Source organism: Pelophylax lessonae (assembly GCF_965119305.1).
Source record: "Pelophylax lessonae genome assembly, chromosome: 4".
NCBI lineage: Eukaryota > Metazoa > Chordata > Amphibia > Anura > Ranidae > Pelophylax > Pelophylax lessonae.
In genome coordinates, this window is record NC_138771.1 from 405,461,589 (window position 1) to 405,488,662 (window position 27,074).

The 27,074-nt window shown below is 45.4% G+C and overlaps 1 protein-coding gene across 1 annotated transcript in view; it reads left to right on the plus strand.

Moving 5' to 3' along the window:
- The window catches only part of DDX46 (DEAD-box helicase 46), a 395,525-nt gene that overhangs the window by 250,216 nt on the left and 118,235 nt on the right, over window positions 1–27,074 (plus strand). The window contains exon 18 of the mRNA XM_082254255.1: window positions 26,286–26,435. Within this exon, the coding sequence (XP_082110381.1) occupies window positions 26,286–26,435 (150 nt within the window). The remainder of the gene's footprint in view (window positions 1–26,285; window positions 26,436–27,074) is intronic.

A 27,074-nucleotide genomic window follows, 5' to 3' on the forward strand; every position in this document is an offset into this window, starting at 1 on the left:
TCAGGGGTCAGGTTCCTCCTTTCTCTGTCAAGGCGCACTCTACTAGGGTGCTTAGTGCCTCCTGGGCCTTCCGTCATCAGGCATGAGTGATGCAGGTTTGCAAGGTGACCACCTGGTCGTCGGTGCACACTTTTACAAAGTTTTATAAAGTGGATGTGTTGACATCTGCAAATGCTTCCTTTGGCCGCAAGGTTTTGCAGGCTGCTGTTTAAGAGGACCTGATCCTCTTTGAGGGTGTATTGTTTTTGCAGGTGGGCTCCAGTTTTTTGGTTGAGCTTCTGTTGCCTGGTTGGCTAATGTTTAGCCTTGGGAATTTTTTTTTCTTTTTGTTCCCACCCCTCCTATTTAACACCACTATGGGACGTCCCCATGGTTATGAATACCAGGTGTCTGTCAATGAGTGAAAGAGAAAATGGGATTTTTGATTTATCGTAAAATCCATTTCTCTGATGTTCATTGACGGACACAGCACCCACCCCTTTGTGGAGTTATTTTCCTGATGCTGCTTGTAACGAAACTGAGTGGCTATAGCAGAGAGGTGTTATACCCCCTGGGACTGCCCATGGGTATAGCCAGAATTCTTTTCTACCTAGTGTCCTACTCCTGTAGGGGGCAGTATAACCCAATGGTTATGAATACCAGGAGCTGTGTCAGTCAATAAACATCAGAGAAATGTATTTTACGGTAAGTCAAAAATCCCAATATTACAGAATTAAATACATACTGTAAACAAGTGCTGCTACTTTAAAAATTGACTATAAAGCCAAGTAAAAATACAAAATTAAATATAACTTATAAGACCACAATAGCGCAAAACTTCTATCATGAAACCAAATCAAATCAGTGATCAAAAAAACGCGTGTGTATATATGTATGTATATGTGTATATGTGTGTGTGTGTGTGTGTGTATGTATATGTGTGTGTGTATATATATATATATATATATATATATATATATATATATATATATATGTGCACAAAAGGCCAATAAAAATCCTCTGAAAAGTGTTTCCATGCAAAAATATGATCTTCAATGATGTCCTATTGGGAATGCGTCACTCAGAATTCCACCACCGCTGTCACTTCAGACCCACTCCCATCAGTCAGTAACTCACAAAACTGTCTTGCCCCCCATTCTCAGGAGTTTGCAAATACGCTTAAGGATCAGTTGTTGAAAATGTCCTTAGTAAGCCACTCCACTTATCCACCCCTCTTGCAATATGGATACACATCAATGGGTATATAAAAGAGAAAGGAGGGGCTGCACTAGTGTAATATTGTCATTACTCAATATTTTATTAAAACGAGTTCATATTACTTTCACATGTTCAACATCTTGCATCAGGTTTTATGTCTAAGCATATTGTGGCGGTCTCTACTTGTCTCACCCACTCCACGCTGGCTAACAACCATTCCGGGGAGAAGCCACTTGCTCTCGCAATGGCGACGCAACGCTTCTGATTGCAGTACAGTCACACACCAACGCATTTCATCACTTCAGACTTCATCACAGGGGTTTCAGCAAACAGGAGTGTTACATCGACATTGCGACAGCGGGTGGTGTTTCCCGGGAACGGTCGTTAGCCAGCCAGTCATAAGAGTTACTGGTACATCCGGAAAGTATTTAGTGCTTCACTTCTCCCACATTTTGTTGTGTTACAGCCTTATTCCAAAATGGGTTATATTTGTTATTTTCCTTATAATTCTACAAATACCACATAATGACAACATGAAAAGTTTGCTTGAGGGGGGGTGTGGGGACCGAGCACCGAGATGGCCGCACTAGCCTGAAGCTCCGCTCGTCTGCCAGGGTAATCCACCTTCATCGGAGCCATCCTTAACCCCACACAGTCTTCACAAACAGCATCAGAAAGCAGGAGACCTGGGCACTGTCAAGCTGCCAAAGAATACCCCCCCTAGCCCTGCAAACTGCCTGAGCTCCAACAAAATAGCAGCAATCAGCATCAGAACACAGCACTCAAAGGAGCCCAGTACGTCGTTGGGGTTCCAGCCCATCTAGACTTCAGGGCAGTGAGGATCATCATCCCCATCCACCCGCAGCCCTGCCATCTGACGCACTCCAATATGGATGTGGGCACACCACCACCCCTACAACCAGGGGCCTCACAGCCACTAGCTGATCCCATCCCCTCTTTCCCTACTCAGGGTCAGCCAGTGTCGGATACTGTCCTTTTAAATAGATGATTCTTTCCCTGAGATCCTCGCTGCGCACAGATATGTTGTCCTGCGTTCAGCAATTTAAAGGGGAATTGCACAATCTGGTGGATAGAGTGAACAAAATGGAGTCTTCCATATGCAAATACACCTCTTCGTACAACTCCACGGTTGACACCTATGCTGCACATGCTGAAGAAATCGCATGGCTAAGGGATAAAGTAGCTGACCTAGAGGACAGGTCCAGGAGAAACAACATCAAGCTCAGAGGCATCCCTGAGGCTATACATGATTCCCAGCTGTGACAATTGGACCAACATCTATTCTCTCTAGCACCATCTCTAACAAGTATTGACCTGGCTATCGACAGGATTTACAGACTGCCGAAACCTTTTATTCTTACTTGACACGCTATGTGCTTCTGAGGGTATACTTCTTTCAGGCAAAACAGATCTTGTCTGCAATCCCACCAAAAACCTAGCCTCCCGGACCGATTTTCTGGCATTCAGCTACTTCCAGACCTCTCAACACACCTTATTATGAAGAAATCTAGCAACACTAAAGCCCTATGCAACCACAAGATTCTCCACAAATTGAGCTACCCAGCCATGCTTTCCATCGCCCACAACAGAACTGTAAGAATGACCATAGAAGGCCTACGAGCCTTACAACAATGGAGGATCCTCCCTGATCCACCCCTGGCGGATCCCCTCCACCCTGAAACCATATCCTCTGATTGGCAAGTGGTCCCCCACAAGAGATCTAACCAGAAGAAAACAACAAATGGCTCCTAAATATCACCACCTAATATCTACCAGTGCACCCTGGATGTGGAAATGCTTGATTGCTTCCCTACATCCCCTCTACCAGAATAGCAGGAGACTTCTGCTCCCAGACACCTTTTTTATATTGTTTTTTTTTTTTTCCTTTTTACTTTTCTCTTATCTCCTTTTCTAGCAAGTTCACACAGATATGCAGATCCCTTCTCAATCGTTCCTGTTCAGTTCGAACATTCCAGTTTTACAAAAAAGCACTACCATAGAGCATGTCGTCTTGGCGAGTACGTAACCACATCCTCTGACCACCTTCACACATTGGTTCCAACATGACCCTTTAAATGCCTTTTCCTTAACGTCAAGGGCTTAAACCACCCAGCCAAGAGGTTCTCCCTCTGGAAGGAGGCAATAAGAACCATCAGCGGACATTGTCTGTGTACAGGAGACTCCATTCCAAAATACAGCCTCCCCAAAATGCTCACACAGAGACTACCCACACACATTCGTGGCTAGTGCTCCAGAGAAGAAAAAAGGTGTGCTGCTAGCCATCAACAAATCGGTATCCTTTCAACTTAAACAGTCTTGCCTCGACCCGAATTGCAGAATTATCGTTACAGGCAACATTAACTCCAAGCCATACACTTTGGTCAACATATACGCTCTGAACTTGCACCAAATCCGGTTCCTGAGGAAGCTGTTCAGGAGTATTGCGTATAAATATGGCCAACTACTGATGTGCAGGGATTTCAATCTCACAATGGACCCACTCCTGGACTCCAGCTCCCCAACTAAAAGATGTTCTTCTTTGAGAGACTTATTTCACAATGAGAGATGTATAATGTCTGGAGGTGCCAGCAGGCCAACGAGCGAGATTATACATTTTTCTCCTCCAGGCCCCATACATACTCCCACATTGACATGTTTGTAGCGGACAAGTGGCTGCTCCAAAAGATCTCCTCTATCTTGGACATAACGTGGTCAGATCATGCTGCCATACTGATCTCGATAGAGGAGAAGGAACCTAGCCACAGGTGCTTGTAATGGCGTTGTAATGTTAAAATTCTCCAGAGTTATCCTTCCAGCATCTCAGGGAATTCTTCTACCAACAATGTAAACAAAACAGAGAAATTTCTAGCAAACAAGGTCAAAGCTTCACAGGCAAGATCCCGTTTCTCCCACCATATTCATCCAACTCTCAATCATAAGATAACCAATCCCCAAGAGATTGCGGATGAATTCGCCAAATACTACAATAGGTTATACAAACTAAGAGGACCTTATTACTCCCCAGCCCTCTACTTCTGACATCAAAACTTCTTATCTAAGTTAAATCTCCCTAGAATCTCAGAGGAGCACCTCTAAATGCTTATTTCCCTAATAACTGAGACAGATTACAAACATTACCTCTTTACCTAATGGGAAATCCCCAGGCCTGGATGGCCTACCCAACGAATATTATAAGCTCTTTGGCCAAATCCTCTCCTCATACTTAAAGGATGCTTTCTACCAAGCAACTAAAACCTTCTCCTTTCCCCGTGAGATGCTGAAAGCACAAGTGGTGACATTGCCCAAACCAGAGAAAGATCCCACCACCCCCACCAATTTTCGCCCAATATCCTTATTGAACAACACAGATGTTAAAATATACGCTAAAAATTTGGCTTAATGTCTGATGCTGGTCTTACCCTCCCTGATAGACCGAGATCAAATGGGCTTTGTGACAGTAAGACAGACCTCAGATGCAACTACAAACCCAATTCCCAAAAAAGTTGGGACACTATAAATTGTGAATAAAAACAGAATGCAATGATGTGGAGGTTTCAAATTTAAATATGTTATTCAGAATACAACATAGATGACATATCAAATGTTTAAACTGAGAAAATTATAATTTTAAGGGAAAAGTTGATTTTAAATTTCATGGCATCAACACATCTCAAAGTTGGGACAAGGCCATGTTTGCCACTGTATGGCATCCCTTCTTCGTTCATAACAGTCTGCAAACGTCTGGGGACTGAGGAGACAAGTTGCTCAAGTTTAGGAATAGGAATGTTGTCCCATTCTTGTCTAAAACAGGCTTCTAGTTGCTCAACTATCTTAGGTCTTCTTTGTCGCAACTTCCTCTTTATGATGCGCCAAATGTTTTCTATAGGTGAAAGACTGCAGGCTGGCCATTTCAGTAACCGGATCCTTCTACGCAGCCATGATGTTGTCATTGATGCAGCATATGGTCTGGTATTGTCATGTTGGAAAATACAAGGTCTTCACTGAAAGAGATGTCTGGATGGGAGCATATGTTCTAGAACTTGGATATACCTTTCAGCATTGATGGTGCCTTTCCAGATGTGTAAGCTGCCAATGCCACATGCACTCATGCAGCCCCCATACCATCAGAGATGCAGGCTTCTGAACTGAGCGCTGATAACTTGGGTTGTCCTTGTCCTCTTTAGTCCAGATGACATGGCATCCCAGTTTTCCAAAAAACTTCAAATTTTGATTCGAAGAACAGTTTTCCACTTTGCCACAGTCCATTTTAAATGAGCCTTGGCCCAGAAAAAATTCCTGTGCTTTTGGATCATGTTTAGATATGGGTTATTTTTTGGCCTATAGAGTTTTAGCCGGCAACGGCGAATGGCACGGTGGATTGTGTTCACCGACAATTATTTCTGGAAGTATTCCTGAGCCCGTGTTGATTTCCATTACAGTAACATTCCTGTATGTGATGCAGTGTCGTCTAAGGGCCGAAGATCACAGGCATCCAGTATGGTTTTCTGGCCTTGACCCTTACGCACAGCGATTGTTCCAGATTCTCTGAATCTTTGGATGATATTATGCACTGTAGATGATGATAACTTCACTCTTTGCAATTTTTCTCTGAGAAACTCCTTTCTGATATAGCTCCACTATTATTCGCCGCAGCATTTGGGGAGTTGTTGATCCTCTGCCCATCTTGACTTCTGAGAGACATTGCCATTCTGAGAGGCTCTTTTTATACCCAATCATGTTGCCAATTGACCTAATAGCAAATTGGTCCTCCAGCTATATGTACATTTAATTTTTCCGGCCTGTTATTGCTACCTGTCCCAACTTTTTGGGAATGTGTAGCTCTCATGAAATCCTAAATGAACCAATATTTGGCATGACATTTCAAAATGTCTCACTTTCAACATTTGATATGTTATCTATATTATATTGTGAATAAAATAGAACTATGAGATTTGTAGATTAGTCCATTCCTTTTTTACTCACAATTTGTACAGTGTCCCAACTTTTTTGGAATCGGGTTTGTAGACGAATACTGAACATTATACATTGTGCCCAGTCTAGTCGGATGCCTTCCTTGCTGCTATCTGTTTATGGTTTTAATCAGATTCGGATTTAGTGGACCCATACTTTCTGCTGTACTAGCGCTGTACTCAAACCTATCCGCTCAAGTCAACGCATCTGAACTTATGTCCAAGACATTTTCTATATCGAATGTTACCTGACACGGATGCTGACTATCACCCACAATCTTTAATTTAATGATCGAAGCTCTGGCGGCAGCCATCAGATCGAACCCACAAGTCACTGGATTGAACATCCAAAAATCTCCTCACAAAATTAACCTTTTTGCGGATGACATTAACTTCATTCTCACCAACCCTGAATGTTCCCTCCCTCATGCCTACAAAATCCTAATGGAGTTCAGCCAAATATCCTATTATAAGGTTAATGCATCTAAATCCCTGATCCTAGACTTGGGGACTTCTGAAGAAACTAAACAAACACTCCAATCGCAATTCCCATTCCAATGGAACCCTGAGGGAATCCAATACTTAGGCATTACCCTCACAGCCTCCAATATATCCCTATTATCATCCAATCTTAAGTCCATAATCTGTAAGCTCAATAAAGAGATAGAGATGCAACGAAGAGCACAATTTCAGCTATCCTTGTATGGTAGACTAGCAGCTCCTGAAAATGATTTTCTTCCCCAAAATGTTACCTCTTTAAAGCCCTGCCCATTACCATCCCACTACCTCAAAGCCTTGTCCGTTACCATTTGAAAATTTTTATGGCAAGAAAAAAGGGCCAGATGCTCGCAAATAAACTTGGCCAAACATAAATCAGTAGGTGGGGCAGGTCTCCTAGATTTAAAAGACTACTACTAGGCACGTTACTAGACCAGCTGGTTTCCCAACAACTCTCACTCTTACTCTCGGAGTAGAATTAGAAGCATCCCACACACCCAATAGAGACCTATATCTGCTCCTAAGCGATATTGGAACAAGGTAGAAATTTCTTCACTACCCTTACCAATGCAAGCTTCCATATTGGCATGGAGGCACCTCAACTCCCCAAATACGGGGAAAGAAGAACCCATTACCCTTCCTCTCCCCATCCACATACTGGAGACCCTGGTACCGTTCCTAGGCACCAAAACATTAACCAAAATTTGGAATAGAAAAAATATCTGACCTCCTTAACGGAGATACCCCACTTAAACTGGAAGCAGTAGAATAACAATACAGTATCCCTACCCAAACAAGATTTACATGCCTTAGAATACTCAATTAGCTAAATGCCCTCCTCCTAAACTAAATCTCCCTACTAAAACATGGAACTTTCTTACCCACCCCAAAACCAGGGGCATATCCCTTTTCTACTCTACCCTCCAAGACAAGCTCATGTTCAGTAAATCTAATGCTATGCGTTTATGGGAACAAGATCTCCATACCTCTATCACCCCATCTCAATGGCAAACGGCCATAAAATCAATCCAAAAGGAATCACGCTGCACTGGCCCTAAAGATTACCAATAGATGGTACTACAACCCAGCCAGAATAACCTAGTTCTTGCCTTCCTTATCCCCCTCATGTTTGCGTGGATGTGGTCTGTCAGGTAACCTCTCGCACATCTTATGGGGGTGCCCAAACCTCACCAGTTTTTGGAAACCAATCTTCCAACTACTTGCCAAGTTCACTGGGGTCCTTTAGAAAACCCAACCAAGCTTTAGCCTCCCTCAATATAGGGATAGACTTATACCCACCAGAGTTCCACCCTGTGGTCACCCACATTCTACTTGCAGCCTGATCCTTAATAATGAGGAGCTGGAAATTAAATCTAACCCCCAATCTCTCTGATGTGGTAAGGTTGGTAGACCTAAATTACTCCTACGAATGCCTCCTGGCAGTTAATGCCCTACAGTACACCAACCTTGCCAGGTCATGGCGTGTATGGAAAACAAATATTGCTTTGACGTAAAGAAAATGTACTGAAAAGTTATCCTTCTGGCTAATACCTTTTTATATTGAACATTCGTAAAGGATCAACTGGCACCCCGACTGGGTACCTCCGTTGATGGATGCTCCTAGTGCTTACCGAGGGCTCCAAGCACTCCACCAGACACCATAACCACCGCAGGCCCCACGAACTGCCGCAGCTTGGTTGGGGTCTCGCCGTGTCCTACCCACCCTAGACATATACGACAAGGCTCCAGGTTCCAGTGGGTGAACCTCTTTCCCCAGAGAGTGAAGCAAGAACAGGAACAGGCTCTTACAAGAGCTTGGTGATTATCCAAGGGAGTATGAAAAGCATAGCAATCCCTTATAGCAGATTCCCCCTATAAGAGACAGGACTCTAGATTGAAGTATAACTCTTTATTGAACCATCTCACACACATTATATACACTTATCAGATCAGGTGAGTCTGATTACATTAGCTCATACAGATAGAATTGTATACAGAAACGGAATTAACCTGAACTAATTATCTAGCCATCTGGACAGTACAATGTGAGGTCATTAACATTTAACAATGGGACAGGCAGACAACACAATTCACATCTCACCTCAAAACAGACAATAGGACAAAACTGCCAATGACAGTCTGTCTCCAACATTGAAGTACATGGAATACACATCTACGTATTACTATGATTATTTAGGTGTCACAGACTAAATGGCAACAGGCTATAGGTCTCAGTGTAAAGTGGGATTAAATCTTCATATTTCTTGAGAGAGATTGTTGATATTACTCTCCCATTTGAAGTCATCCAAACCATTTTCTTAGTGTCCCTTAAGTATCTGTCACTCCCAGTGACGGTGAGTGCCGTCACACTCATCATTGATCTTTGTACTTTACTTCTGCTCTCTGTATTTGCATAACAGTTTACCCTTTGTTAAAACCTTTTTCATATACGTATATAATTAATCTCAAAAATTGATTTAACCACTTCCCGCCCGCCCTATAACAGATTGATGGCGGGAATGTGGTTGTATTATCCTGACCGGACGTCATATGACGTCGGCAGGATAATACAGCTCTGGGCGCCCCCCGGGGGCGCGCAGAGCGGCGATCGGTGATGCGAGGTGTCAGCCTGACACCCTGCATCTCCGATCTCGGTAAAGAGACTACTGACGTAGCTCTTTACCATGTGACCAGCCGTGTCCAATCACGGCTGGTCACATAGTAAACAGGAACAGCCGTTGATCGGCTTTCCTTAGTTTGTGCCTGACAGGCACGAGTAAAGGAGCGCCGATCGGCGGCTCCCCTGACGGGGGGGGGTCAGCACTGGTAATCAGATCATTGATTACCAGTGCAGACCCTCGGGGGCGGGGGGACGCCACTAGAACCACCAGGGATGCCCACTATGACCCCAGGGATGCCCACTATGGCCACCAGGGATGGCATTCAGGGCTCAGGAAGCCCCCCCATTGCCCTCCCCATCAGTGCTGCCCATAAGTGCCCATCATTGCCATCTTTCAGTGTCGCCCACCAGTGCCGCCTATCAGTGCCCATTAGTGCCCATCAGTGCCCATTAGTGCCCATCAATGCCGCCTATCAGTGCCGCCTATCAGTGCCCACCAATGCTGCATATCTGTGCTACCTATCAGTGCCACCCCATCAGTGCCTCCTCATCAGTGCCTCAGTGCAGTCTCATCCGTGCAGGAAAAAACTTATTTATTTACAAAATTGTATAACCTAAACCAAACTTTTCAGTCTTTTTTTATTTGTTTAGCAAAAAGGAAAAAACCCAGAGGTGATCAAATACCACCAAAAGAAAGCTCTATTTGTGGGGGGAAAATTGCATAAATTTGGTGTAGGTACAGTGTTGCATGACCGCGCAATTGTCATTCAAAATGCAACAGCGCTAAAAGGGGAAAATTGGCCTGGGCAGGAAGGGAGGAAAGTGCCCTGTATTGAAGTGGTTATTAAAAAAGTTTGCTTGAAATCTTTGTAAATTTATTAAAAGGAAAAAAAATGTACATAAGTATTCAGAGCCTTTGCTCAATACCTTGTTGGAGCACCTTTGGCACCAATTATAGCCTCAATTCTTTTTGAGTATGATGCTACAAGCTTGGCACATGTCTTTTTTTTGGGCAGTTTCTCCCATTCTTCTTTGCAGGACCTCTCAAGCGCCATAAGGTTGGATGGTAAGCATTGGTGCACAGCCATTTTCAGATCTCTCCAGAGATACAGTGGTGATCAAAAGTTTGGGCACCCCAGGTAAAAATTTGTATTAATGTGCATAAAGAAGCCAAGGAAAGATGTAAAAAATCTCCAAAGGGCATCAAATTGCAGATTAGACATTCTTATAATATGTCAAAAAAAGTTAGATTTTATTTCCATCATTGACACTTTCAAAATTACAGAAGACAAAAAAAAATGGTGTCTGGAAACGTTTGGGCACCCTGCAGAATTTATAGCATGCACTGCCCCCTTTGCAAGGCTGAGTGAGACCTGCCAGTGTCATGGATTGTTCTCAGTCATCGTCTGGGAAGACCAGGTGATGTCAATCTCAAAGGTTTTAAATGCCCAGACTCATCTGACCTTGCCCCAACAATCAGCACCCTGGGATCTTCTAAGCAGTTGTCTAGAAAACTGAAACTGAAAATAGTTGACGCTCACAAAGCTGGAGAAGGCTATAAGAAGATAGCAAAGCATTTTCAGATGTCAATATCCTCTGTTCGGAATGTAATTAAGAAATGGCAGTCATCAGGAACAGTGGAACTTAAAGCAAGATCTGGAAGGCCAAGAAAAATATCAGACAGAACAGCTCGCAGGATTGTGAGAAAAACAATTCAAAACCCACGTTTGACTGCACGATCCCTCCAGAAAGATCTGGCAGACACTGGAGTTGTGGTACACTATTCCACTATAAAGAGTTACTTGTACAAATATGGTCTTCATGGAAGAGTCATCAGAAGAAAACCTCTTCTACGTCCTCCCCACAAAAATCAGCGCTTGGATTTTGCAAATGAACATCTAGACAAGCCTGATGCATTTTGGAAACAAGTTCTGTGGACCGATGAGGTTAAAATTGAATTTCTCTAGCGCTCATTGACAGACGTAGTCCTCGGTGATACACCACCTTCGGGTTATGTTGCCTCCACAGGAGCAGGACTAGACAGGAAATTAAAAAGCTCTGGCCACACCCTAGGGGCAGTCCCAGAGGGTATATCCTCTCTCTCTCTCTGCCTCAGCAAATCAGTTATTTTCTGTCTAGTTAGGAGTAAGGACCTAGATACCTTGCTGGGATCTTAGGTCCTGGCAAGAATTTTTTCTTAAAGGATTTTTTAGACAGCTTTTTTTCTCCAGTGTTCCTGTGAGATCTTCAAGCAAGAAAGCTGAACTGGGCGACGGGCTGGATGTTGAGATCCGGTGGTCACCCCAGTTCAGCCTACGAGCGCGTGCAGGCCATAGCTCCGCGCTGGGTCGGCCGCGACAAAGTCCCATTAAAGGACTGACCCCGCGAGTTAAACGTCTCGCTGAAACGCCAAGGACCATGAGTCAGGGCGTCCATATCGGTCGACAGCCCTCCCGCCCCGGTGGAGAGGGGTACTGTCAGGAGTTGGTGCCCGCCTGGTTCCGGTATGGTGAGTAGTATGTTCCCCCTTTTCCCCTGACGGGTCTTGTGGTGAACGCGGGCCCCCCTCTGTATGGTAAGATAGAGTCCCTCTCTATCCTATAAATGACACAGCTCCTCCTACTTTGAGTGTGATTTTATGTGCAAAAAGCCAGGAGGCTTGGTTTGGGAGCTAACAATCTAATTGTATACATGTTAAAAAGATTGTAATCTGTGGCATTCTGGGAATCTTACGGTGATAAGAATAAGCTACCTACCAGTCAGAAGCCACGGACATGTAGACTGCCTTCCTAATCAGATCTCCAGCTATTAGCAGGCCTCCCGAATGGCCATGCGGTCCGCCAGGGCCGGTACCGCCAACCACGCCAAATCCCCATGCAGAGAGAGTGTTGTGTGCCCTGCAGCACACCGCTATTCAGTACAGGCCACCGCCATTTTTTTTGCTGGATCGCACGAGCCGCCATTTTGGCGTAGCCTCGTGTCTCCAGCATGGGGGCGGCCATGTTTGAGGTGATCCAAACACCTCGTGGAGGCGCCGGAAGGCGTGCAGAGGGGCGGAGCCGCCTCCTTTCTTCCTGGGCAGCCAGCCAAAAGACTTCCTGTTTGTCAAGACAGCGCTGTAACCTGTTGCAGTTAAACTCTGAGCATCAAGTGGTGAGCCTGGGGGTCTATCTCTCTCTCTCTCGATCGATAGGGATCCCTAGCAGGTAACACTAAGGGGTTTTTGTGGCGCTGGGGGTCTGAAAAAAAAAAAAAAAAGTTTTTTATTTTTGAATTATATTATCCAGAAAGTGACTGGAATTATCATGGACCCTGCCACACATATTCCCCCACCTGTTTCCCTCGAGGGGGCCACGGGACCCGCCGGTGCACAGAGTGTAGAGTCATTTACAGCAATTTTGGAGTCTATGGTGGCTCGGGTGGAGGCGGCCTGTCAGGGACGGGGGTCAAGGAAGCGACCCCCGCCTACCCCTATACTATCTGACACCTCTGACTCAGATTCAGAGATGGTCACTGCAGTTGCAGGTTCCTCTGCAAGGGCTGTTATCCCAGGTAAAGCCCCCTCAGACAGTGAGGAGGACGTTCCTTCTCCCGCTATAATTCAGGAAGAAGCATTGGTGGACGCACTAGTTGTGGCAGTGCAGGAAACCTTAAAACTTGAGGCTTTACCGGCAGAGGCAACTGAAACAGAGATTCCTTTTGGTACTAATAAGCCCATCAAAACGGTGAAGGTTTTTCCTGTGTTCAAATGTTTCGGTAATCAGATTAAAGGAGAATGGGAGCATTCTAAACGTACCTTTACTATTTCCAAGCGTATTGCTAGACGCTATCCGTTTGAGGAATCCATCATTAAGAAATGGACGGTACCACCAGTGGTGGATCCACCTATTTCCAGGCTGAATAAAGCCACGGTTATCCCAGTGGAGGACACTTCGTCCTTTAAGGATCCGGTGGATCGAAAGATGGAAGCAGAGTCCCGCACCATCTTCTCTCTTATAGGGTCAGCATTTAGACCAGTAATTGTTATTGGTCTAGTTTCCCAGACACTTACGGAATGGGCGAAAATGGTACGCCAAGACCTTAGGGGAAAAGATATTCCCCAGGAGACATCTGATTTGATGGAACAGATTATACAAGGGCTACAGTTTATCTGTGACGCAGCCTTGGACACTACTCCCTTATTAAGGCATGCATCTATGTCAGCGGTAATCCTCAGACGTGTGCTGTGGTTAAAATGCTGGTCAGCGGACCTAGGTTCCAAGAAGACCTTGACAAATCTCCCTTTTCAGGGGAATCGTCTATTTGGGGCCAACCTAGATGAAATCATTAAGGATGCCACTGGGGGCAAGAGCACTTTTTTGCCACAGGCTGCTAAAGCTAAGGGACCTCGCAACAAGCGAGGACCTTTCTTTACCGCCCATAAAGGGCGCCCGGCTGGTACTAGCGGGAAAGGCAAGACTCCTCCAGGAGGGTTCAAGAAGGGCTGGTCGGACAAGCAGAGGACCAACCCAGCCAAACCCGAAGCAAAGGAGTACACAGCCTGAAGGTGCGCCCCCACCCGGTTTCAGGGTGGGGGGACGTTTTCACCGGTATTCAGGACATTAGATCGAGCATCAACCACTACTACCGGTGCGATTCTTCCCTTCCAACATTTAAGTACTACAGGAAGCGGTAGTTACCGTTCCCTGAATAGATCTTTTCCTTTACCTTTTCCTAAGATTAGTCCCTATACCTCACAGGAATCGGATCTGGTTGACCAGATAGGCCAAGTAGCCTCTAGTCGGGTGACTTCGGTCCCTGAGGTTCAACCAGAAAAGATCACCCTTCCTGATAACAATCAGGTATCTGATAAATGTGTGGGAACAGAAAACGACCAGACTTTCTCGGATGGTCGGGGCCAGATACCTCTAGGGACGCCTGGTTCAGATTCTATCAGCGCCAGTGGTCCTAGAAATTCTAGGCTGGCCTCCTCAAGCCGGCCTGGCCGACTTGAACATGCTAGTCGCAGACGTTCCGTGGGAACTTCGTCTCAGGGAGTGTCTGTGGTCTCAAGGACCAATTTACCATCATGCTTTACAGTCGCTGGGTTTAATGGCCTGGCCATTGAGACCCAAGTACTGAAGGACAGAGGTTTGTCAGCTTCAGTCATTCCTACCCTTATTAAAGCAAGGAAAGCGACTTCCAGCAAGGTCTATCATCACACATGGAAGACTTATATTGCGTGGTGCGAATCTTTAGGATTTCCTCCACGTACCTATTCGGTGACTCGAATATTGGCCTTTTTGCAACAAGGGGTTGAGCAGAAGCTAGCCTTGAGCACCATCAAGGGTCAAGTTTCAGCATTAGCAATCTTCTTTCAGAAACCTTTAGCTGCCAAGTCCTTGGTGCGGAATTTCATCCAGGGGGTGCGGCACCTGGCTCCTCCAGTCCGCGCGCCCTTACCGCCCTGGGATCTTAATTTGGTTTTGTCGGTTCTACAGAAACCTCCCTTTGAAAACATCAGGGAGATTCCCTTGCTTACTTTATCCCAGAAGGTGGCCTTCCTGGTGGCTATTACTTCTGCTCGCAGGGTGTCTGAACTGGCTGCATTATCATGCCAGTCCCCATACCTAGTGATTCATAGGGATAAGGTAGTACTTCATCCTAAGCCATCCTTTCTTCCTAAGGTGGTTTCAGATTTTCATCTGAATGAAGATATTGTACTACCTTCCTTGTGTCCTCAGCCCAAGCATCATCGGGAACATGCGTTGCATTCCTTAGATGTGGTTCGGGCAATCAGGGTATACCTGAAAGCTACGGAATCATTCCGTAAGACGGATTCACTTTTTGTGATCACGGATGGCCCCAGAAAGGGTTTGCCTGCATCTGCCACGACCATTGCCAAATGGATTAGACAAACGGTGGTACAGGCTTATTCTATTAAGGGTCAGAGTCCTCCGTTCCCTGTTAGGGCGCACTCCACTCGAGCGCTCAGTACTTCCTGGGCCTTTCGCCATCAGGCGTCAGTGGTCCAGGTATGTAAGGCGGCCACCTGGTCGTCGGTACATACCTTTACAAAATTCTATAAAATTGATGTGACGGCATCGGCGGATGCCTCATTTGGCCGCAAGGTTTTGCAGGCCGCAATTTGAGGAGACCGGTGGTCTACCTCGAGGGTTTTTTTCTGTTTGAAAAAAAAAAATTTTTCTCTTTTTTGTTGAGTCTCATCATTGAGGATGAGCATTGTAAACTTCTAGTTGGCACCGGTTGGGCCTTCTAGGTTGGGATTTGATTTAATTTTCCCACCCCTCATTTGTGATACTGCTCTGGGACGTCCTGAAGGTGGTGTATCACCGAGGACTACGTCTGTCAATGAGCGCTAGAGAAAAATTGATTTTTGTAAAATCTTACCGTAAAATCCTTTTCTCTTAGCTCATTGACAGACGTAGTCCCCGCCCCTCTGTTTTTTGAGTTGGGTTAAATCTCTAAAGACTGCTTTTTCACATAACTGATTTGCTGAGGCAGAGAGAGAGAGGATATAACCTCTGGGACTGCCCCTAGGGTGTGGCCAGAGCTTTTCAATTTCCTGTCTAGTCCTGCTCCTGTGGAGGCAACATAACCCGAAGGTGGTGTATCACCGAGGACTACGTCTGTCAATGAGCTAAGAGAAAAGGATTTTACGGTAAGATTTTACAAAAATCCATTTTTTTTGGCCGGAATGAGCAAAGGTACGTTTGGAGAAGAGGCACAGAATTTAATGAAAAGAACCTCTGTCCAACTGTTAAGCATGGGGTGGATCAATCATGCTTGGGGGTTGTATTGCAGCCAGTGGCACAGGGAACCTCTTACGAGTAGAAGGAAAAATGGATTCAATAAAATTTCAGCGGGGGGCGTGGCCGACGAGTGATGTGAGCGGACGTGTCCTGCAGTAGCTCCGCCGGAATCCTGCTAGCCTCCTGTCTATCTTAGCCATCCTGTGCCCGATTTACCTGCAATCTTCAGGCTTACCTCTCCGCACCTTCTGCTCACCATTTGTGCTGCCATTTCCATCCGGACGGATGTCCTCCCGCGGCACGAAATCCCGATCGGGGGTGGACCCTGGCGGCCAAGATGGCGGCGCCGTGACCCGCTCGGCGAAGGAGAAACAGAAGGAGGCCGCACAGCGCCTGTTTGCGAAGCCCCCAGGTAAAGACCCTGCTTCCCCTGCCTGTCAGGCTGATGTGGGGGATGTGGCTATGGCATCGGGGGATTTGGTGGATGATGGGCCTCCATTGTTACTGGACTCCGGGCCTTCAGCCTACCATGAGGCTGGTGCGGTGCTGCAGTTAGGGCCTACCTCCCCTTCCTTGGCTCTTGATTCGGAGCCCACCTTGCGGGATATCCTTTCGGCGGTCACTACTGGCAACGCTAACATTGCTAGATTGGCTGGGGAAGTTCAGGGCATGAAGCTAGAACTGTCCCTGGTACGCCAGGACATGCAGAAGCTGCGGGATCGCACGGCTGCATTGGAGGGCTGGGTCAGTACCATAGAGGATGAGTGGCAAGCATTACAGCGGGATGTTGAGTTTCTTCACTCTATTACCACAGCTAATGCAGCCAGACTGGAGGACATGGAAAACCTCTTGCGCATGAATGTGATTGCGTTGGGGATCCCTGAAAAGGCGGAGGGGAAACACCCTGTGGATTTTATTGAGGCATGGCTCCTGAATACCTTTGGCAAGGATTCCTTTTCCCCTATGTTTCCCGTGGAGCGGGCCCACAGGATCCCTGCTAGACCTCCCCCGCCGGGCCCCCCCCCCCCCCAGACCCTTCCTCTTAAAGCTGCTTAGTTATAAAGACCGTGATGTTATCCTGAATAAAGCAAGAACCACTGCTGATCTCTCTGTGGACAACGCCAGAGTCTCTCTGTACCCTGATTTTTCTGCTGAAGTGCAACGCAGGAGAGCTAAATTTCTTGATATTAAGAAGAGGCTGCGCAAGTTAAATGTGCCATATTTTATGCTTTATCCTGCCAAATTGAAGGTGGTGGCGAATGGCTCGTCCCAATTCTTTGACAACCCCCAGGCAGCTGTGAACTGGCTGGATAGAGAGGAACGTCATCTAGCCTGGCAGGTACCCCCTTGAGTTTGGGGGTGCTGTTATCCTTTACTGGCTTTGAATTTCAGTCTACTGTGCGGAGCGCTGACTGTCCATTTCCATGTCTTTGTTCTACAGTTTGTGTTTTTTACCCCCCAATAGGGGTGTTACATCTGGGATCACCTCTCGGCTGAGCGAGACTGTCGTGTTCCCCCCCCCCCCCCCCAAGGTTGATTGTATGCGGTTCCTTTGCATACTGTCCCCCATCCTGTTGTCCTGCGTGGACATGCTGGCTCCGTGGAACGGAGAATGGTTTACTACTGGGCCCTGTTGGCCCCCTTGACTTTGTTCTTTGCTCTGCTGCTTTCCCCCTCCCTATTTCATGTTCTTTTTCAGGTGAGACCTCTCCTGCCTAGGACTCTTCTGGCTGCAGATAGCTGGCATGGACTGCACTACCCTTTCCACCTACCTACGCACTCTGTGCACATACTCCCGGAGACTCTGTTCTGGCGGACTCTGACTGGCAGTGGGGAGTGGTATGTCGGGTGGTCTGGGGGAGCTTTGCTATTGTTCATATTATGTTTTTGCTAACTCATGGAGCTCTCACGGCTTAATGCTTTAATTTTGTCATGGAATGTTCGGGGCCTGGCTGATGGGGTTAAACGTAAAGCGGTATTTGCATATCTTAGGAAGCTTAAGCCCACCACTGTCTGTCTACAGGAGACCCACCTGGTGCGCACTTCCACGCATTTGCTACGCTCTCGGGCATTTCCTGTTCAATACCATTCTGTTCACTCCTCTTATTCGTGGGGGGTGAGCATGTTGGTGTCCAGGGAGGTGGCTTTTGCGTGTCTGCGCAGCAGGGTAGATGATTTGGGAAGTTACGTTTTTTTATTGTGCAAACTTAATGGTTTTCTATGTATTTTGGCTGCTGTCTATGTCCCTCCACCCTTCTCCCACGAGGTTCTCCGTCTGTTGGCGCAATTCATGGCGCCCCACCCTGATACTCCAGTTTTGGTCGTCGGTGACTACAACAATTGTCTTGACCTGGCGCTTGACAAGTTTCACCCCTCCTATCAAGGGCCCGCCCCTATTTCACGCCCAACGGCGTTTGCTAAGTTTTTGATGGAATTGGGCCTCAGAGATGTTTGGAGGGACAGGCAGGCCACCACTAAATGTTGTTCTTGTTATTCGGCCACTCATGGCGGGTTGTCACGTATTGATTTGGCCCTGGGGAATGACTCTGAGGCCCCAGGTGACTGAATCGACGTATGAACCTCGCCTGGTGTCTGATCATTCCCCGCTCTGGGTTAAATTTTCGGTTCCGGGCTCGGGAACTTGTGGGCTGTGGCGGGTGAATCCGTTCTGGCTGACGTTGTTCCCCGACCCGGACCCGATTGTCCCAGCCTTAGAAGACTTCTTGGCTGTTAATCGGGGTTCTGCCTCCCCTGCGGTAGTGTGGGATGCCCTTAAGGCCTTTTTGCGTGGTCAAATTATCAAAGGGACATCCTTGGACGCAGCCAAGGCGTTTGATAGCGTCGAGTGGCCGTATCTGTGGGAGGTCCTCTCCCGCTTTGGCCTGGGCGATGACTTCATTAGTTGGGTCAGGGCGTTGTATTCGGCACCTAGGGCACGGGTCAGGGTGAATGGGGAACTTTCTTCCCCCGTACCCCCTGTACAGGGGCACTAGGCAGGGGTGCCCTCTGTCCCCCCTGCTGCTTGCCCTGGCGACCCTCATTAGGAGTTCCCCGGCTGTGGTGGGTTTTCGGAGGGGTGACCTGGAGGAAAAGGTGTCCCTATATGCGGACGATACCCTTCTGTATTTGGGTGACACTGAGGGTTCCCTTAATACGCTTATGGTTCTTATTGCTCAATTTGGCTCCTATTCAGGCTTCTCTATTAACTGGGATAAGTCCGTACTAATGCCCCTTGACCCCATACCCAATCCTTCTCTGCCGGCCCGGGGTCGCCTGCGGGTTACGGACACTTTTAGGTATTTGGGGTGATGGTCTCCCCGGATTCGGCTCAGTACCTGTGTTTGAACCTGCTGCCTCTTCTCGACAAGCAACGTACTAAGGGCAAGAGTTGGTGTAAGCTGCCACTTTTTGGTGGTCGGCAGAGTAAATTTAATTAAAATGATTTGGGCCCCCCAGCTATTTATCTTTCATAATTCTCCAATGTGGATCCCAGTGTCCTGGTTTAAGCGGGTGGAGTCCCAGTTTCGTGACCTTGTCCAGCGGAGACAGTAGCCCCGTATTAAATTGTCTACCCTTCAGTACCCCAAGGATAAAGGTGGATTGGCAGTACCTCATCCGCGGATGTACTTTCTTGCGGCTCAGTTGCAGCATTTGGCGGGGTGGGGGGATCAGTCCTCGACAGACCCACAGTCCCTGCTTTTGACTAATTCCAGGCAACCTCTCTCAGCGGCGTCCCTCCTGGAGATGGACCTTCCCTCATTGCTGAGCCGTGCTCCCACGTCCACCCCGCTGCGTCGCCTGTGGCGAGAACTGCGTGTGTTGTCGCAATCGGATGGATTTTTTGATTTTACGCCATTGTGGGACAACCCGACCTTCTTGGAGGTTGCTAGGCTGCATGACTCCCTGGGGTGGCAGGATAGGGGAATACGGTACATTGCCCAATTGTTTGAGGGCTCCGTGCTTAAGCCATTTGACCGCCTTCAGTCTGAATTTAATCTCCCTCGCCAACAGTTTTATCGCAACCTCCAATTGCGCCATGCCCTTCAGGCCCAGCAGCGACTGTCCTCCTTACGACAGGCGGATCAGACAATTGTGAACTCAGTGATTAGGGCTCAAGATAAACAGGGACTGATCTCCCTTAGGTACCAATGGCTTCTCTCGTGTATACAGGACCCGGCCTCCTTGCTGTGTAGAGCAGCGTGGGAAACGGATCTGGGGGATATTGGCGGAGACCAGTGGGATCAGGCCTTGGAGGTCCTTCCCTCGGTGTCTCTGTTGGCTTCCCACAAACTTTCCCAGCTCTTTATACTCCACAGGACATATCGTACCCCTGTCCTCCTGCATAAGTGGGGTAGGAGGGACTCGCCTTTGTGCCCTAAATGCGACTCCCACAGGGGAGATTTCATACACATGCTGTGGTGCTGCCCGAAATTGGTTAGGTATTGGACTCACACAATGCATTTCACAAGTTGCCCATGCACCTATATCAGTTGACCCTCTGGTGTGTCTGTTGGGCATACTAGATCCGGAGCCATTTACTCCTGGTGCCTATATCATGGTGCATAGGCTACTATATTTGGCTAGAAAACTGATTGCTAACTAAGAGTCCAACGATTCCTACGTTGGCGCAATGGGTGACACGAGTCAATTATATTCTGCTGAGGGAACAGTTAGCGTATCGCCATCGTAATGCAGTCAAAAAGTTTTATAAGATCTGGCAGGATTGGTTCAATTGCCCGGGATTAGCACCTGCACAGCTGCTTATGTATCGTATTCTGCAGGTATAGTTTGTTGGTAGACATCCTGGCTGTGTTGGGGTTTCTTTCACCTGAACTTCTATTTCTTCCTTTCTCCCTCTCTCTCCCTTTTCACATTCCCCTTCTTTCTCCTTCCCCCTGTTATACCCATTCTTTCCCCCCCCCCCCCCCTCTTTTTACCTTTCTGGGGACTGGACTCCTCCGTACCTTTGCTGTGGTGGAGACCAGTTTCTGGTATCTCTCTACCCTTTGGATTTTGACATGGGTATGATGACTACATAGGTATGATGCTCTTGGGGTGTGTCACTTTTTACATTGCAGATGTGATGAGGTTTTTTTTTTTCCTACACTCATGCCGAACCCTGCTTATCCTGATACGTTGCTGCATTGGTTTGTTTATATCGGCCAATAGGGGTTCAATCTTCTTTATTATCTTAATACCACTGCGATTATTGCTATTTTTGTACTGCTATATGCTTTTTCTTCTAACCAGAGATGTGACCCCTTCGAGGGTGCGGTATTTTTCAACATGGTTGTATGTACCCAATTGTCATTGCTGTGTATGTTTCCACCTGTTCCCTTCCCTTTTTTTTCTTTCTGTTGTTAATAAACACCCTTTGGATTTAAAAAAAAAAAAATATTTCAGCAAAATTTGGATGGTAACTTGATGCCATCTGTGAAAAAGCTGAAGTTAAAGAGAGGATGACTTCTAAAAATGGATAATGATCCTAAATACACCTCAATCCACGGGGGATTACATCAAGAGGCGTAAACTGAAGGTTTTGCCATGGCCTTCACAATCTCCTGACCTCAACATAATTGAAAATCTACGGATAGACCTTAAAAGAGCAGTGTGTGACAGGCAGCCCAGAAATCTCAAAGAACTGGAAGACTTTTGTAAGGAAGAATGGGCAAAGATACCTCAAACAAGAATTGAAAGACTCTTGGCTGGCTACAAAAAGCGTTTACAAGCTGTGATACTTGCCAAAGAGGGCAGTACAAGATATTAACTCTGCAGGGTGCCCAAACTTTTGCAGATGCAATTTTTTTGTTTTCTGTTATTTTGAAAGTGTAAATGATGGAAATAAAATCTAACTTTTCACTAAAAAAAAAAAAAGAGTAAGGAAACTGGCATGCACACCACAATGGGATGCCTGTCTATCTCACCCACTCGGCGCTAAGGTGCTCAGTGCTATATTAAATAAATAGCTTACAAATATACAATCGTATGTATCATAAATATCAAAGTCCGATAAACATGGTATTAAAAGGATATAAAATGATATAAAATCAAGCATCCATCTAAAAACCAAACGGATTTCAGCAGCTGTTATAAATAGAAGCAATGATAAAAAGGTGTGTACATCTAATAAAATCACATGTATACACTAACAGCGCTATACACTGATCACATAGTCCATAATGTGTCACATTCATATTAATGAATAAAAATGAATATGAATAAAAAGTCCAGCCAACTGCAGCCTCTCTGATAATGGTATCCTACAGCAAATATTCAAGTCATTTGTGTAAGTGGTCATGCACCTTAACCACACCGGCATGCGCCCCAAGCAGTGCCCACGTATTTCAATGAGGGGAATAAAAAGCCAAACAAGATGTATATAGCAGCAGGATTTCTCACTCCAGAGCAGCTCAGGAACTCCACAGAACTGATGGCTGGATCACTCCACAGATATCATGTGACATGCAAATGAAATAATGCGCTCATAGCGTAATTCCATAACCACACTGACGTTTATTATAAGCAAATCCCATAATATTGCACTCACAAACAAAAGATAATAAAAGCATCCAATATATCATATCATCCCAATCCGGGCTACTTGCCAGCCATCGGCGTCCCGCTGTACGATCGAAGCCACGGCTGGTGTACCGCCATGAGACGTCCGGATCGTCACGTTGCTATGGTCACCGCGTGTCCACGCCATAGCAACGTGACGATCCTGACGTCACGCCGAAACCCGGAAGTCTCATGGCGGTACACCAGCCACGGCTTCGATCGTACAGCGGGACGGCGATGGCTGGCAAGTAGCCCGGATTGGGATGATATGATATATTGGATGCTTTTTTTATCTTTTGTTTGGAAGTGCAATATTATGGGATTTGCTTATAATAAACGTCAGCGTGGTTATGGAATTAAGCTATGAGCGCATTAATTCATTTGCATGTCACATGATATCTGTGGAGTGATCCAGCCATCAGTTCTGTGGAGTTCCTGAGCTGCTCTGGATTGAGAAATCCTGCTGCTATATACATCTTGTTTGGCTTTTTATTCCCTTCAGAGAAATACGTGGGCACTGCTTGGGGGGCATGCCGGTGTGGTGAAGGTGCATGACCACTTACACAAATGACTTGAATATTTGCTGTAGGATACCATTACCAGAGAGGCTGCAGTTGGCTGGACTTTTTATTCATATTCATTAATATGAATGTGACACATTATGGACTATGTGATCAGTGTATACCGCTGTCAGTGTATACATGTGATTTTATTAGATGTACACACCTTTTTATCAAAATGTAACTTTTATTGACATATAAGAATGTCTAATCTGTAATTCGATGCCTTTTGGAGATTTTTCCATCTTTCTTTGGCTTCTTTATGCACATTAATACAAATTTTTACATGGGGTGCCCAAACTTTCAATGGGGGTGCCCAAACTTTCAATCACCACTGTATTCAATCGGGTTCAAGTCTGGGCTCTAGCTGGGCCACACAAGGACATTCAGAGTTGTTCTGTAGCCACTTCTTTTATTATCTTGGCTGTGTGCTTAGGGTCGTTGCCCTGTTGGAAGATGAACCTTCACCCCAGTCTGAGGTCCAGAGCACTCTGGAGCAGGTGTTAATCAAGGATGTCTCTGTACATTGCTGCATCTTTCACTCGATTCTGACTATTCGCCTAGTTCCTGCCGTTGAAATCCCCACAGCATTATGCTGCCACCACCATGCTTCACTGTAGGGAGGGTATTGGTCAGGTGATGAGCGGTGCCTGGTTTCCTCCAGACATGACGCTTGCCATTCAGGCCAAAGAGTTCAATCTTTGTTTTATTATACCAGAGAATTTTGTATCTTATGGTCTGAGAGTCCTTCAGGCAAACTCCAGGTGGGCTGTCATGTGCCTTTTACTGAGGAGTGGCTTCAGTCTGGCCACTCTACCATACAGGTCTGATTAAGGGAGTTCTGCAAGGTTCTGGAAGGTTCTTCTCTTTACAGTGAAAATCTGGAGCTCTGTCAGAGTGACCATCAGGTTCTTGGTCACCTCCCTGACTATGGCCCCTCTCCCCGGATCGCTCAGATTGGCCGGGCAGCCCGCTCTAGCAAGAGTCCTGGTGGTTCCAAGCAACTTCCATTTACAGATGATGGTCACTGTGCTTATTGGGACCTTCAGTGCTGCAGAGTTTTTTCTGTGCTTGATCCAATTCTGTCTCGGAGGTCTACAGACAATTCCTTGGACTTCATGGCTTGGTTTGTACTGTGACATGCCCTGTTAACTGTGGAACCTTATACAGACAGGTTTGTAACTTTCCAAATCCTGGCCAATCAGCTGAATTTACCACAGGTAGACTCCAAGTTGTAAAAACACCTCAAGGATGATCAGTGATAACAGGGTGCACCTGAGCTTAATTTTGATTTATGGCAAAGGCGATGAATACTTATGTACATGTCATTTTTTTCGCTTTTAATTTTTAATTACTTTTCTAAGATTTTCAAACAAACGTCTTTCACGTTGTCATTATGGGCTATTGATTGTAGAATTTTAAGGAAAATAATGAATTTAATCCATTTTGGAATAAGGCTGTATCATAACAAAATGTGCAAAAAGTGAAGCGCTGTGAATACTTTCTTGATGCACTGTATTAAATTAACAGAGGGTTTGTGTGTTCTATTTATTAGAAGTGTTGTATACAGGTGGATCTCAAAAAATTTGAATATCCTCAAAAAGTTAAATTATTTCAGTAGATTCAAAAAGGGAATTACTGCATCAATGCGGAGTGGCATGGAGGCTATCAGTCTGTGAAACTGCTAAGTTGTTATGGAAGCCTTGGTTGCTTTGATGGTGGCCTTCAGCTCGTCTGCATTGCTGGGTCTGGTTTCTCTCATCTTCCTCATGACAGTACCCCACAGATTATCTATGGGGTTTAGGTCAGGCGAGTTTGCTGGCCAATCAAGCACAGTTGATACCATCATCATTAAATCAGTTATTGGTACTTTTGGCAGAGTGGACAGGTGCCAAGTCCTGCAAGAAAATTGAATCAGCATCTCCATAAAGCTGGTCAGCAGAGGAAATCATGAAGTGCTCTAAAATTTCTTCTGGTAGAGGGCTGTGCTGACTTTGAACTTGATAAAACAGTGGACCAACACCAGCAGATGACATGACTCCCCAAGTCATCACGGACTTTGGAAACTTCACACTGGACATCGTGCAATTTGGATTCTGTACCTCTCCACTTTTCCTCCAGACTCTGGGACCTTTATTTTCCAAATGAAATGCAAACCTTTCCACAGTATGTATGTGATGATTTGGGGAGCCACAGTATATGGTGTTGATCCACTTTGTTTTATCAAGTCCAAAGTCAGCGCAGCCCTCTACCAGAAAATTCTAGAGCACTTCATGCTTCCCTCTGCTGACCAGCTTTATGGAGATGTTGATTTAATTTTCCTAGCAACCTGGGCTTCCATAGCACCTCAGCAGTACCACAGGATGATTGCTTCCATACCATGCCACATTGATGCAGTAATTCATGCAAAAGGAGCCTAGACCAAGTGTTAAGTGCATACTATACTGTACCTAGAATTACTTTTCAGTAAGCCAACATTTCGGTCTTAAAAATCTTTTTTTTTTTATGGTGTTATGTAATAATCTAACACTGAATTCTGGGTTTTCACTAGCGGTAAGCCATAATCAAAATATAAAGAAGTGCTTGAAATATATCACTCTGTGTGTAATGGATCTATATAAAATTAGTTTCACTTTCTGAATTGAATTACAGAAATAATCTAACTTTTTGATGATATTCTAATTTTTTGAGATGCACCGAACTGTTTGTTGCAGTTGAATGTGCCAATAATAATTTATAAAAAAAAAATTAGGCTGCGATTATGTTGTTGTTTGGTAGAATGTACAAAAGTATTGTAAGCTTTAACTTTTTTTTAATCTATATAAACTCTTTTTTAGAAAATCTATATGGTTTGATGGCTCTTTTGCTGTATTTTAAAGTTTGTATTGGCTTTTTTTGGTTGATGTATACATATGAGAATAGTCTGAACCAGCAAAAGTTACAATAGAGCAGAAACCACAGCAGAGAATGGGTTAGCACTCTCCTTATCTGTTTCAAATAAATGAATATGTATTACAATTTAACTTTTGCTCTGAATAGTTTTTGTAGTTATGTATGTGCCTATTCTATAAATATAGGTCTTAAAACATGTCACTTTTCATCTTACTAGGAAGGTAAAGTTATCAAAAAGTCAAGTGGGTTCTCTGGTAAAGGTTTTAAGTTTGATGAAACAGAGCAAGCTTTGGCCAACGAAAGGAAAAAACTTCAAAAGGCTGCCCTTGGTCTTCAGGATTCAGATGATGAAGACACCGCGCTTGATGTAAGTATACTCCGTTGCCCTTCCAGGGTTTTTCTTAACCACTTTACGACCAGGCTTTTTCTGGAACTTTTTTGTTTACAAATTTAAATTGGTATTTTTTGCTAGAAAATTACTTTGAATATTATGTATTTTTTTTTTTAATAGAGACCCTAGAAAATCAAATGGTGATCGGTGCAATATTTTATGTCACACCTTATTTGCACAGTGGTCTTTAAAGCGCAATTTTTATGGAAAAAATACACTTTTTTGAATAAAAATAAAACCTTTAAAGTTAGCCCAATTTTTTTGTATAATGTGAAAGATGTTACTCTGAGTAAATAGATACCTAACGTGTCATGCTTTGAAAATTGCGCACACTCGTGGAATGGCGACAAACTTCCGTACCTAAAAAATCTCCATAGGTGACGCTTTAAAAAGTTTTACAGGTTACCGGTTTAGAGTTAGAGGAAATCTAGTGCTAGAATTATTGCTCTCGCTGTAATGATCGCGGTGATACCTTACATATGTGGTTTGAACACGGTTTACATATCCGGGCATGACTTGTTTATGCGCTCGCTCCTGCATGTGAGCACGGAGTAATGGGGCGCTTTTTTTTTCCTTTTCCGATTTCCTTTTTCTTTTTACGCTGTCCCTTTTTAC